The 12,264-nt window shown below is 39.2% G+C and overlaps 1 protein-coding gene across 1 annotated transcript in view; it reads right to left on the reverse strand.

The window, feature by feature from the left end:
- Positions 1 to 12,264, reverse strand: part of Dtl (denticleless E3 ubiquitin protein ligase adapter) — a 36,619-nt gene that overhangs the window by 12,660 nt on the left and 11,695 nt on the right. The window contains exons 7-11 of the mRNA XM_075989500.1: positions 11,229 to 11,341; positions 9,135 to 9,208; positions 7,553 to 7,653; positions 7,215 to 7,319; positions 3,173 to 3,285 (exon numbers count right to left, since the gene is read on the reverse strand). Of these exons, the coding sequence (XP_075845615.1) occupies positions 3,173 to 3,285; positions 7,215 to 7,319; positions 7,553 to 7,653; positions 9,135 to 9,208; positions 11,229 to 11,341 (506 nt within the window). The remainder of the gene's footprint in view (positions 1 to 3,172; positions 3,286 to 7,214; positions 7,320 to 7,552; positions 7,654 to 9,134; positions 9,209 to 11,228; positions 11,342 to 12,264) is intronic.

Genomic DNA, 12,264 nt, shown 5'->3' on the forward strand with positions numbered 1-12,264 from the left:
TTGTGAAATTCAGATGGCTTTGAATTCACTTTAACTCCAGTAACTTTTAAACTTCAATTTACTTTAAAAACCATTACTATAATTATTTCATTTAATTTTTAAAAAGCTTCCATTTTGAGTAGTAAGGAAACTTATTTAAAAAAATAACCTAAACATTTTGGGGTGGTCAATACAGAAAACTGTCCTCTTTTACATATTCTACCTTTTGTAGAATGCTTAAGGCATAGGAACCCCAAAGTTAAAATTATGAGACACCTCTCGAAGCAAATGGCTCTAACCTTAAGAACTCATAGAGCACTTTGAGTACTTAGGCATACAAAAAATCCATCAGCACTTTCCCTCACAAAATCTCCTTACTCTGCCCAATTGGAAACCAAATCTAATCTTTATTTTTGCCATGAGATCATTTACACTTCCTAAAGTGTCAGGCTCAGTGTTCCACTGGTCAGCGGCAGAATGGCCGTGCCAAATCAGTTTATTTATAACCACTTCAGTACTATTCAGTGGATGAACCAGGGACAGACAGGGGAAGCGGGGGTGGAGGTACAGGTTGGGACAAGGGACAGGAAGAAACTAAGAAGCAGAATGCTCAATGTTTGTGTGTTTCCACAGATGATAATGTGGCGTGAGGCATCTACAAAGGCCGTCCTCTTTTGCTGGAAGATACAAACTCCTTCCTTATTCTTTCCTTATGGGCAGGCTTCAGCACAGAACAGATGCAATATGAAAGCCCAAGTTAACCCATTAGACATGAAGCAGAGTCACAAGACACCTCAGCGGTCTGGACACTCAGCCTGCATGGACTCCTGTTTAAACTCCTCCTCCTTTAATAAGAGAAAAGAGAAACGACATCTCACTGGGCAAATTCAATTTTAACAGCAGTAAGCTTGCCAAGATCTCAAATATCAGGGCCTGCACACTGAGCTATGTGCAGACAGGCAAGAGGACATCCTGTCTGAACCACGTCACTCAGTGGTGACACGGAACCAAGCCTGGGAATTCAGTTAGGGTCAACCATGTGTGGTGGCCATAGATGGGATCTCTAGTCAGAATAGGTTAGAAACTCAATCAAGTACCTAGTGTGCAGCCCCTAGATTCCCATTTTAAAAGGACCCCGTGCTAGAGAAATTTTAAGAACTGGCCAAAAGATTTAAATGTATATATTTAGTTACATACATAATCATGTGTACTTTATGGAACTAGCCATTTTATTATGTTATCTGATACATCTAAAATTTCAGTTGTTTTCTTGCAAAAAAGAAACCCAAAATGACAGGCTTGTGGAATGAGTAAAATTCTGAAACAAAGTAGGGAGTTAGAGAAATAAAAGTAGTAAAACAGTGAGGAAAAAACAGAAAGCACAAAGACTTAAAACTTTGAAACTCAAAATTTTAAATACAAACAAGAGAGAAGCAATTGTAACTAGTACTACACAGAGACATTTAAAAAGAGTAAAGAAAACAGGTAAAAACTATTTTTGTAAGATACGTACTTATATATATATATATATATCTCAAGTATTTACTCATAAGAAAATTCTCATTTAAAACTCCAATAAGAAATATGCGTATTAGAGAGGAGCCCAGCACAGGTGTCTCGGCTAGAATGGCATCTCACCTTGGGAGCACTGGGAAGATGTCACTAAACGCTGTCAGTGGGGAGCAGTCACTTTCCAGCTCCAGACTAAGAGTCGTTAGTTTGCACTTTCCCCAGGAATTTTCTATTAACATCATCTAAGCTTCTTGGCTTATGGAAGATTGTTTTAGAATATGAATATATAAAATATGGTTTTTAAGATGAACACAATGACTTAAACAGTAATGGACACTCTATAAAATAAGAAAATGAGGGGACTGGAGAGATAGCTCAGTGGTTAAGAGCACTGTCTGCTCTTCCAGATGTCATGAGTTCAATTCCCAGTAACCACATGGTGGCTCCCAACCATCTGTAATGAGATCTGGTGCCCTCTTCTGGCATGTGGGAATACACAGAGGCAGAATGTTGTATACATAATAAATAAATTAAAAGAAAAAAAAACAACAGAAAATGAATTGCCTTAAAATATCTGCTAAACATTTGCTGTGGGACAATGGTCTGTACCCTGTCACTTGTATTTTAAATAAACACTGATTGGCCAGTAGCTAGGCAGTAAGTATAGGCAGAACAATGAGAATTCTGGGGAGAGTAAAGACTCAGTCTGCAGTCATAGCCCAGAGAGGAAGCCAGACACAGCAAGCAAGATGTGACTGCCTCACCGAGAAAGGCACCAAGCCATGTGGCTAACACAGACAAGACTTATGGGCTGATGTAAGTTATAAGAGTTAATAAGAAGCCTGAGCTACTAGGCCAACCAGTTTATGATTAATGTAGGCCTCTGTGTGTTTCTTTGGGACTGAATGACTGCAGGACCAGGTGGGACAGAAACCTCAGTCAACAAACATTGAACATGCTTAATGGCCCAAGGGCCAGATATTGCTATAAGAAAAAGGAGTAAGAAAAGCAGTTATTATACCAAAAGTTTTGAGCAACTGTTCTGCAGGCAGCTCTATGGAAGTCGGAGCATGGGATGTGACACTTAAGAAAGTCTGATAAGATAGAGCAGAACGGGCAGTTGTACGTAATGCTTTCTGTGAAGCAGGATTTAGTGATCTTTCATTTGTATTTTAATAAATAAAGCTTACCCGAAGATCAGAAAAGTAAAACAGCCACACTGGTCAGCCTTACAGACCAGGCAGCAATAACACACACCTTTAATTCCAGTAGCCACACTAGCTTGCCATAGAAACCAGGTGGTAGGGGTGCATATCCTTAATCCCAGAACTAGAGAGGAATACAAGACAGGAGGAGACAGCTCTCAGTCTCCATCTCATTCTGAGGTTTCCTGGAGGCAGGATCGCCATTTCAGACTAAGGTTGAGGTAAGAGCCAATAACTGGCTGCTTTGCTTTTCTGGCCTTCAGGTTGAACCCCAATATCTGTCTCTGAGTTTTTATTAATCGTGCTACAGCAGGACACAGAATGCCATTTTTGAAATAAATGATATTCAGAAAAGGAAGCACAAAGCAAGAAATGACCTTGCGAACAGTTGGTGCAGAAAGTCAGCAGTGTGTGCTTGTACTAAGTACACCTCATACTGGACAAAAGCATCTATCTGTGGATATTTGACAGCTTACCTTCCAAATGTAGGCAGCTTCATCACTCGAACCACTGATTAAAAACTGGTCATCTGGACTAAGACTTGATTTTACATAAAAGGTAGAATTCTGGTGTCCATTGAAGACAGCCACTGCCGGAGGAGAAAACCAAATCACTTGGTTTATATCATTTCCAGTATTCCAATAAATGCAAATGACACGCACACACAACTCATACCAAGTGCTTCATACATTGCTTCAACCTGCTACCATATAATAGGGAGCTAAGTACTAAACACAGAACGAGAAGGTTGTGCTAGACCCAGTCTAGTGAATTCAATAGGAACAAATGTCAGATGACAATGTCATGAGCAAGAAAGCTGATGTCTAATCCTATAGTAAATGTAGACTGTGCCCATATCCTTATACTACAGGAGGATTTTCTCCATTGAAAACACTGATCTTATTTCTCCACTTGACTGTAAACTTCTTGAGGGTACATACATCTCACATCATGCTAGATCTTACTTTAAACAGTATAAAACTTCAAATATTTGCTGCACAAAAAGGTAAAAGTCAGTGAAAAGAATTATTTGATTCTGGCTGAGATGCAGATTTTTTTTTTTTTTTACCTCAACTCTTTTTAGCAGACAGAATGACAGGAAGACCTAGAGGGGCACAATGTATGTTCATCTGTAAGTCACTCAATTTGGGTTAGGTTTCTCATAGAGAAAGAGTAAGTAGCCATACCTTATATAATGTGCTCTTAAGACTGCTGGTATCAACACATTACAGAAAATTTAAAGGGGAAAGCTCAGTTACCAGAAAATTTACAGATCTATCAGAAGTAAAAATAACATTTGAATGCTTAACAGAGGGAACGAGGCAGCCGTAGGAACTTCAGTGGCTTTTGGTTGAGTGCTCACAGATATCCATTCTATTTCTAAATAGAAAAACTGTTTACTTATACCTTTTAAAGAAAACAAAAACAACACATGGTTTTGCAGAAATGGCTCAGAGTTAAGAGTATTTATTGGCTGCTCTTCCAGAGGACCTGCGTTCAATTCCCAGCACCCACACCAAGGCTCACAATTGTGCAGAACTCTGTAGTGTAGACATAATACCTATACACACTTAAAAATAGAAACCCTATTATCAAAAATTCTCTGCATCAGAGATTTTTACTATAAAATAAAGTTCAACAGCAATCAATTTAGATATATCCTAAACACACTATAATAGCTAGGTAGTGGTGGCACATGCTTTAATCTCAGAACTCAGGAAGCAGCAGGCAGATCTCTAAGGTTGAGGCCAGCCTGGCCAACAGATTGAGTTCTAGGACAGCAAGGGTTACACTGTGAACCCTATCTGAAAAAAAAAAACAAAAACAAAAACACACACACAAAAAAACCACCACAAAACTAAGAAAAGAAGCTCTCACTATGATAAAGACCTAAATAAAGAGGCTCCTTCATTCTGAATACTGTTCCAAAACAGAAATTAGTCATTTTCTATACTAAATTATGAACAGAAAATTATAAATTGAATTTCCCACAAACCACGTTTTTATTACCCTCTGCTGGCCTAGGAAAAGCTGGTATGAAACAAATTGAAAATATTTCAAATATGGCATAAATTCTCCTAAAATCTTACAATAGCTTAAATTCGGTCACTTTGGTTTTCTTGTTGTTTTGAGGTGGAGACAGAATTCCTGCTCCTCCTGCCTCAGTGTCCCAAAGCTGCGATTAAAAGCATGTGCTATTATGCCTGGCATTAACTTAGTTTCTCTATGCTGAACTGGGCATGGGATATAACTATTACTTAATACACTACAATACTAAAAAATAAAAAAAAGAAAATCACTCAAGCATGAAGTTCTGGTTCTTTCCAAAGTCTTGAGAAGGGAAGTAATTACCAGATGTTTTTTAAACACACATTTAATATATTCTCTCTCTCTAACACACACTTTTTTTGAGAAAGGGCCTCTTTATTACATAGCTCTGGCTGTCCTCAAATTCACAGAAATCTGCCTAACCTACCACCTGAGTGCTTAAAAAGCCTGTGCCACCACATGTGGCTAGCATTCTAAAAAACAATTCTATCCATAAAATAAAGGGGCAGAAAAAGGTTATCAAACTATTAGCAAGTATTTCATGGCAGAAATAGCAAACTACAGTCAAGATCCTTTCCTGTGCTACACTATAGGAAAATATACATAAAAGAGTAATATATGCCCGGTAATGAAGCAGGATTAGATTTTACCTTGTGTGCTGTAATACACTGTGTCGAGGCAAGGGCAATGACATCAGAGGTTCTCCTCATTACTCCACCTCTACCCTAGCCAAGCCTCTCACTGAACCCGGAGCTCACCGATTCCAGGACTCTCCTACCTCTGCCTCCCCAGCAGACATTAGAGGAGAGTGCTAGAGATCCAAACTCAGATCCTCATGTTTGTGCGGCAAGCACTTTACCAGCTGAGTAGCCATTCTAGGCCATGGCAGTTTTTCTTTCATTTCTTTCTGTGTGGTACTGGGAATTGAACCCAGGATCTTGTGCACATTAGGCTAGCACTCTACCAGAGACCTAGATTCCCTAACTGATTTTAAAGGTCCACTGATCCAGAGGGAATAATCCTGGAAGATGGTTAGGAAAAATATTTGGAAATTTCTCTAAAAGCACAACCAAAGCGACCCAAGTTCCACAGTATTTCAAAATTTCTTGTTTATTAGTCCATTTGGGAACCAAGTACCTCTGGGAATGTCGTGTGGAATTCAGACTTTTAACCAAACTAAAGTTGAGGAAGAACCATGGCATTAATACATTTGTAGATTGCTTAGGTAACTATTATCTTAAAATAATGCAATCTACAACCCCTTATGGTATGCTTTAGAAACATGAGTTTCTTATGAAAAATATTTACTAGTCTCAGATTCAATTCTTATATTCCTTTAAAAAATATTTACTTATTTTTATTTTATGTGTATGAGTGTTTTGTCTGCAAGTTTGTGTACCTTGTGCATGCCTGGTATCTTACATAGAAGCCAGAGAGGGCATCTCTGATCTCTTGAAACCGGACAGAAGTGAGCTGCCATGTGTGTATTGGGAAGTGAACCTGCGTCCTCTACAAAAGTAACAAATGCTCTTATCTTAACTGCTGAGTCATCTCTTCACCCCCACCACCACACTTGCCCCCTAATATTATATTCATGAGGGAGAGAAAAGAAGAACTAAAAAAGGTAGGCTAGGGAAGAAACCCCCCAGGAGATAACGGTCTTCACCCAGAATTGAGAGGGTGAAAACTATCAGGAAGTCTATAAAACCCAATCCTCTAATTTTAACAGGACAAAAAGTTGAGAATAGTTTTCTTTATTCTCCAAGTTTATTAAACAGAAAATAAAGATAATCTTAGGGGCTGGAGAGATGGTTCAGTGGTTTACAGCAATGCTTCTTAGAGAGGACCCAGCAACCATTTGGTGGCTGACAACCATCTATAACTTTAGTTCTAGGGGATCTGATACCCTCTTCTAACATCCACAGACACTACGTATGTACTGGTATATAAACATGCAAGCAAAAAATGCATACATATAAATACGTAAACCTGGGGCAGGAGAGATGGCTCAGCGGTTAAAAGCACTGACTGCTCTTCCAGAGGTCCTGAGTTTAAGTCCCAGCAGCCACATGGTGGCTCACAACCACCCATCTGATGCCCTTATCTGACCTGCAAGGATATATGCAGGCAGAATATTGAATACATAATAAACAAATAAATCTTCAAAAATAAGTAAGTAAACCTTAAAAAGAGACTAATGATAACCCTAAACATAGGCCAAAGGACATGGCTTCAGGAGATTCACTACTCTCCACACATGGTAGGAGTCTGTTTACTTGTGAAACGGTCACAGGAACATACACTCCTGAAAATACCACAGGAACTAATTAAAGATGGCAGAGTCCATCATTTTGTGGCTAATGTTTATTTTGGGAAAACATGACAAAAACAAAAACCATTACTGACATCATTAGCAAAAGAGCAAGTATTAGTTATCCGATAAGAGAATCTGAATGACTAATATCTTACCTGGAGAAGTCTTTAGGCCAGTCATGTTGAACATATAGATGTTGTCATCTGTGCAGTTGGCAAATAAAGTAGAGCCAGTAGAATCTAAAACCAAACTTGAATACCCTGGAAAAAGTTAATAGGAAGTCAATGAGGCTAAACTGTGGGGACAGAAACAGTTCATGCCATAGGATAATTATTTCTAAAGCATATAGAAATCAAAACTATATTGAGATTTTTATCTCACAACCATGTATTTTGTTTCTTAAGTCTTTGCTGAAAATTAGCCTGGTATTAAAACATTTTTTTTTAATTGAAATTCACATTTAGCCCCCAAAACCTACAAAGCAAAGGCTCACCTAGTTTTCGAGTGCTGGTACCTGGGTACAGGAAAGACTTGGACGCTAGGGGTTCTTGCCGATTAGTATAATTCTTGCGTAAATCCCATACCTTGATTATCCTAAAAACCAAGATAAGTATCTTATAGATTATCTAGACCAGTGATTCTCAATCTTCCTAATGCTGCAACAGTTCCTCATGTGATGCCCCCAATCATACAATGATTTCGCTGCTACTTCACGACTGTAATCTTGCTAAGGGTATGAATCATGATGTAAATATCTGACATGCAGATGGTCTTAGATGACCCCGTGAAAGGTCATTTGACCCCCAAAGGACTCACAACCCACAGGTTAAGAACCACCGGTATAAACCTATTCCAACAATTTTATTTATGTGAGTGTGAAATGACTTTTAATCTGTCTTCTTGGGCACACTGCCCAGCTGCACTGAGGACATCTCACTGGTAATTCAACTTAACTGTCTCATGCTATTGTTTGCAATGTCAAGCTTACAGCTTGTACAAAACGGAAACAGATGTGATCTGACCCAGTGATGAGTCACTGGCACTTACTCCAGGGTAGCGGGAAAAGGAAAATGGAGTTAGATGCCGATTGTCGCTGTTTCATTGTTCCTCTAGAAAAAAAACCTTCCCAAGTCATTTTCCCCTGAAATGCAGGGTGCATACTCCATGCCCTCTTTCTGCACATAACTCCTTAACTAAACACTTTTTCCTGTGAAAGGGGAAAATGCTTTTCATTTCATCCACTGGGCTAACTGTCTTCATCCTTATTCCTATTTTGTGGGTAATCAGAAATTACACACTTGTCATAAAACGGCAGCATCTTTAGAAATAAACAGCAAACTTTCATATTAATTCACAGACACAGAGGTAACTTTAGGTAACTCCCCATTCTTGCTTAAGAACTTGGTTCATGTAAGGATTTTAATGCCCACAGGAAATAATAGAAGTATTAATTAGTAAGACATTTTAAATCAAAATCTTGAAAGAACCAAGTGGCGGTGCACACCTTTAATCCCAGCACTCAGGAGGCAAAGCAGGCAGATCTCTGTTAGTTCAAAGTCAGCCTAGTCTACAAAACGAGTGCCAGGACAGTCAGTCAAGGCTACAGAGAAACCCAAAACCAAATAAAACAAACCTTGAATATAATAATGCATTTGGAAATATAATTGGCAAAGAGGTACACTTTAAAGAGTTCCTGCACATAAATAACCTGTTTTCTACAGGACTTTGTAGAAAGAGAAATGAATAAGCACTACAGACTTACTTGGCCATCAAAATTTAGATCAATCATAGATAAGTATATAGAGATAGGTCTTAAGTGTACCATTAAAAGACAAGCAAGCTTTCACCACCCCCCAACACCAAACACTGTCCCTATGTGCTAAGCATAGCCCATGAATTATCACACTTATTTGAGGAGTTCTGGCCGTTTATTTTCTACTGTGACCTGTAAACTTTTTCCCAACTATAGCACCCACAATGTTGAGAGAAAGGCACATATATAATCAGTTTAATGAGACTAGGTACTACAGCAGCTCTCAAAAGGCACTGGGGAAAAAGAAGAAATAGTCTCTTACCCATCCACGGCTCCCGCTGAGACTAATGTGTTCTCATCCTGGAAGAGGACCACAGTAACACTCTGCTGGGAATCCTAATAGCACAAGAGAGAAAAAGAAGGAAATTCTGTTTTGGTCATCACAGCTTTCACCAGTTTGAGAACAAGGTACTTAAAATTAGCTTTCCTGAAGCTGCTGTGAGATTGTGTCTTCTAGAAATGTCAGGAAGCCTCACTGTTAAGCATACCTTTACAATAAATATGACTGCCTAAAGAAGACCCCGAGCACAACACAACCAGACAGGCTAACATGGAAGGAGGAAATTTCACAGGGCCCCACACATAGACAAAGAACTACAGGCAATTAAGGAATGCTGAACGTAGGAGAAAGTCTCTCCTAGGAAGGACTCCTATTCACAGTTATTCAATACCATGCAGACAGCCCTGAAATCACATACGCTAAACAAACCCAATAGGTTATACTTAAATATATTTAGGTATGTATGTATGTATGTGTGTATATATATATATACAGTGTATATATATATATATATATATATATGTGTGTGTGTGTGTGTGTGTGTGTGTGTGTGTGTGTGTGTGTGTGTGTGTGTGTATATATATATACAGCAATAACAAAGACAAGGAAGCCATGATTTTGAGGGAGATCAGGGAGGAGTAGGGGAAGTAAAAGGAAGTGGAAAAAGGATGTCATAATTAAAACAAAAACAAAAAAAGGAAACATGCCTTTAATCCCATTGGGAGACAGACAGAGGCAGGCAGATATCTTTTGAGCTTGAGGCCCACCTATCTACAGTTACAGGACAGCCAGGGCAATGTAGAGATCCTGTCTCAAAAAACAAACAAACCACAAAAACAACCTTCACCAAACAAACCACACCCACACGTTCCCTAGGTTGGTAAAATGGTTCATGGGTAAAGGCAGCTGCTTCCAAGCCTGAAGAACTGAGTTTAATACTCAGAATCCACATGGTACAGGAGAACTGGCTCATCTGATCTCTCCATGCAAGCCATTTGTTACATGTGCAGGGAAGGTGCAGGTTAGGAGAGCCTTATCTCCCAAGGGCCACTGCCCCACAAGTTCTCTTGCAGTCAACCCAATGAAGGATGCAGCCTTCAGTCATAATAGTATAGCAGTTATACTTTTCGATAAGTATTTATTCAGACCTTACATACCAGGAACATCAGAAAACTGCATTAATGAAATCAACGGCCATGTCCTTTTCTAGAAAAAAGATGTACCACGGGCATGGCTTGAGCTTCTGTCTACTTCATACCTTGTAGCAGTGTCAGGCTATAAGATGGTCATATTTGCAGGCATGTATGAGCCATCTAAGACAAAAAGGCCAGGCTGCTGCAGGGGGCTGGGGGGGGGTCCTATAAGCTGAACTTGACTTCCCACACATGCCTGTAGCTGCCCTCAATGCTGTAAGAAGCAACCAGTCACCTTCCAAAGCAGGGCAGTTCCCCCACCCCAATACTACCAACTCCCGAGTGACTGTGAGTCACTCTTCCTAGGCTACATCCAGGGAACTGGGAAGACCCAGGTAGCCCAGAGTAAATAAGAGATCTGCAGGCCATTCTCAGAACATTGGGAGACACGAGACCTGCATACTCTGCAGGGAGCAAGAGTGCCAGCAAAGACTGAAATAAGGCATCATGCATGCCAAGGACTGGCTCTGGGTAGCCGAAACAATGTTAGTCAGCCTGCTTGTTAGTTCTGAGAGCCAGGGTACAGCCCCCACTCCCGGGTGACAATTCACTCACTTCCTCTGGGTTTATTAAGCACTGAACCTATATCCTCAAGATTGGGAGAAGATCTTGCAGTTACTTAAGATGTTCATTTTAAGTAGTTAGCAATGACTCAGTTTGTTTTTATTTTTTAACCATTGTTTTAGAGCAGTGGTTCCCAACCTTCCTAATGCTGTGACCCTTTAATACAGTTCCTCATGTGAGCATAACATTATTTTCGTTGCTACTTCATAGCTGTACTGGGAAATGCTATGCTACTGAAGCCATGTACCTCATATTCCAGGCCAGCTGAAACATATACAACAACAAACCCTAGTTATATATATCCTTCTCTAAACCTTACCACAGAAGGAGCAAGTCCTTTTGAATTCTGTTTCTTCTTGGGTTTTGAAGGGGTTTGCTTGTCTGCAGTATTGTGAGCTCCACTGATCTGATTCACTTGTCTATAAAATCCATCTGAAAGGTTCCAAGAAAATTGATTTTAATGTTCTAATTTCAAACAGAACATAACATTTGAACATTTTTACACAGGACCTTAAAATTTTGGCTAACTAGTAAAATATAAAACAGTTAATTAAACCACGGAGACAGGTAAAAAACAAAAGTGGAGGCAAGGCTTAGTGAGGAAGCAGATACGAACACCAGAGCACAGACTTAGTTTAGGGCGATGAACTAGTCTATGTATTATAATGGAAGACACATATCATCTACTTGTTAATATCCATATCATATATAACATGAAGAATGAACCCTAATGCAAATTATGGATTTGGGGTGATCAAGTGTCAATAAACATTTACCAGTTGAAAAAAAAAGAACATTTACCAGTTGAAAAATCTACAACCAACTGCATGTAGGGTGCTGATACTGCGAAGGCTGTGTATGTACAGGTGTTGAGCACTTCAATGTTGCTATGAAGCAAAAACTGCTCCACAAAATAGCTTATTAATATTTTTAAATCAATATGTAAACTAGCAGTAAGCACATCAATGACCACATGCTTTACACCAGCACAGCACAATACACGCTTTAATTTCATCCACTTCTTTAAAAGTAAAAGGGAAAATGTATTTTTTAGTGAAGGGTGAGGGAGGGGAATATCCCATGGTGTCAGAGGACAACCTGAGGGACTTTGTTCTCTCCTTCTACCATATGAGAACTCAACTCAGGTAGTCAGGCTTTGAGGACAAGCACCTTTATTTGATGAGGTGTCTTGCCGGCCCCAAAATGAAAATTAAAAACAAACAAAACACCCGAAGCAAACCTTTATCCAGTGAACCTATGCATTAGTAGTTTCAATTCTATCAATAATTTAGGCAAATTGAATTATAATTCAGAGACAATATTAAGATTAAAAACACAAATTTCAGGACAGCTAT

The sequence above is a fragment of the Microtus pennsylvanicus genome, chromosome 10, assembly GCF_037038515.1.
Source record: "Microtus pennsylvanicus isolate mMicPen1 chromosome 10, mMicPen1.hap1, whole genome shotgun sequence".
NCBI lineage: Eukaryota > Metazoa > Chordata > Mammalia > Rodentia > Cricetidae > Microtus > Microtus pennsylvanicus.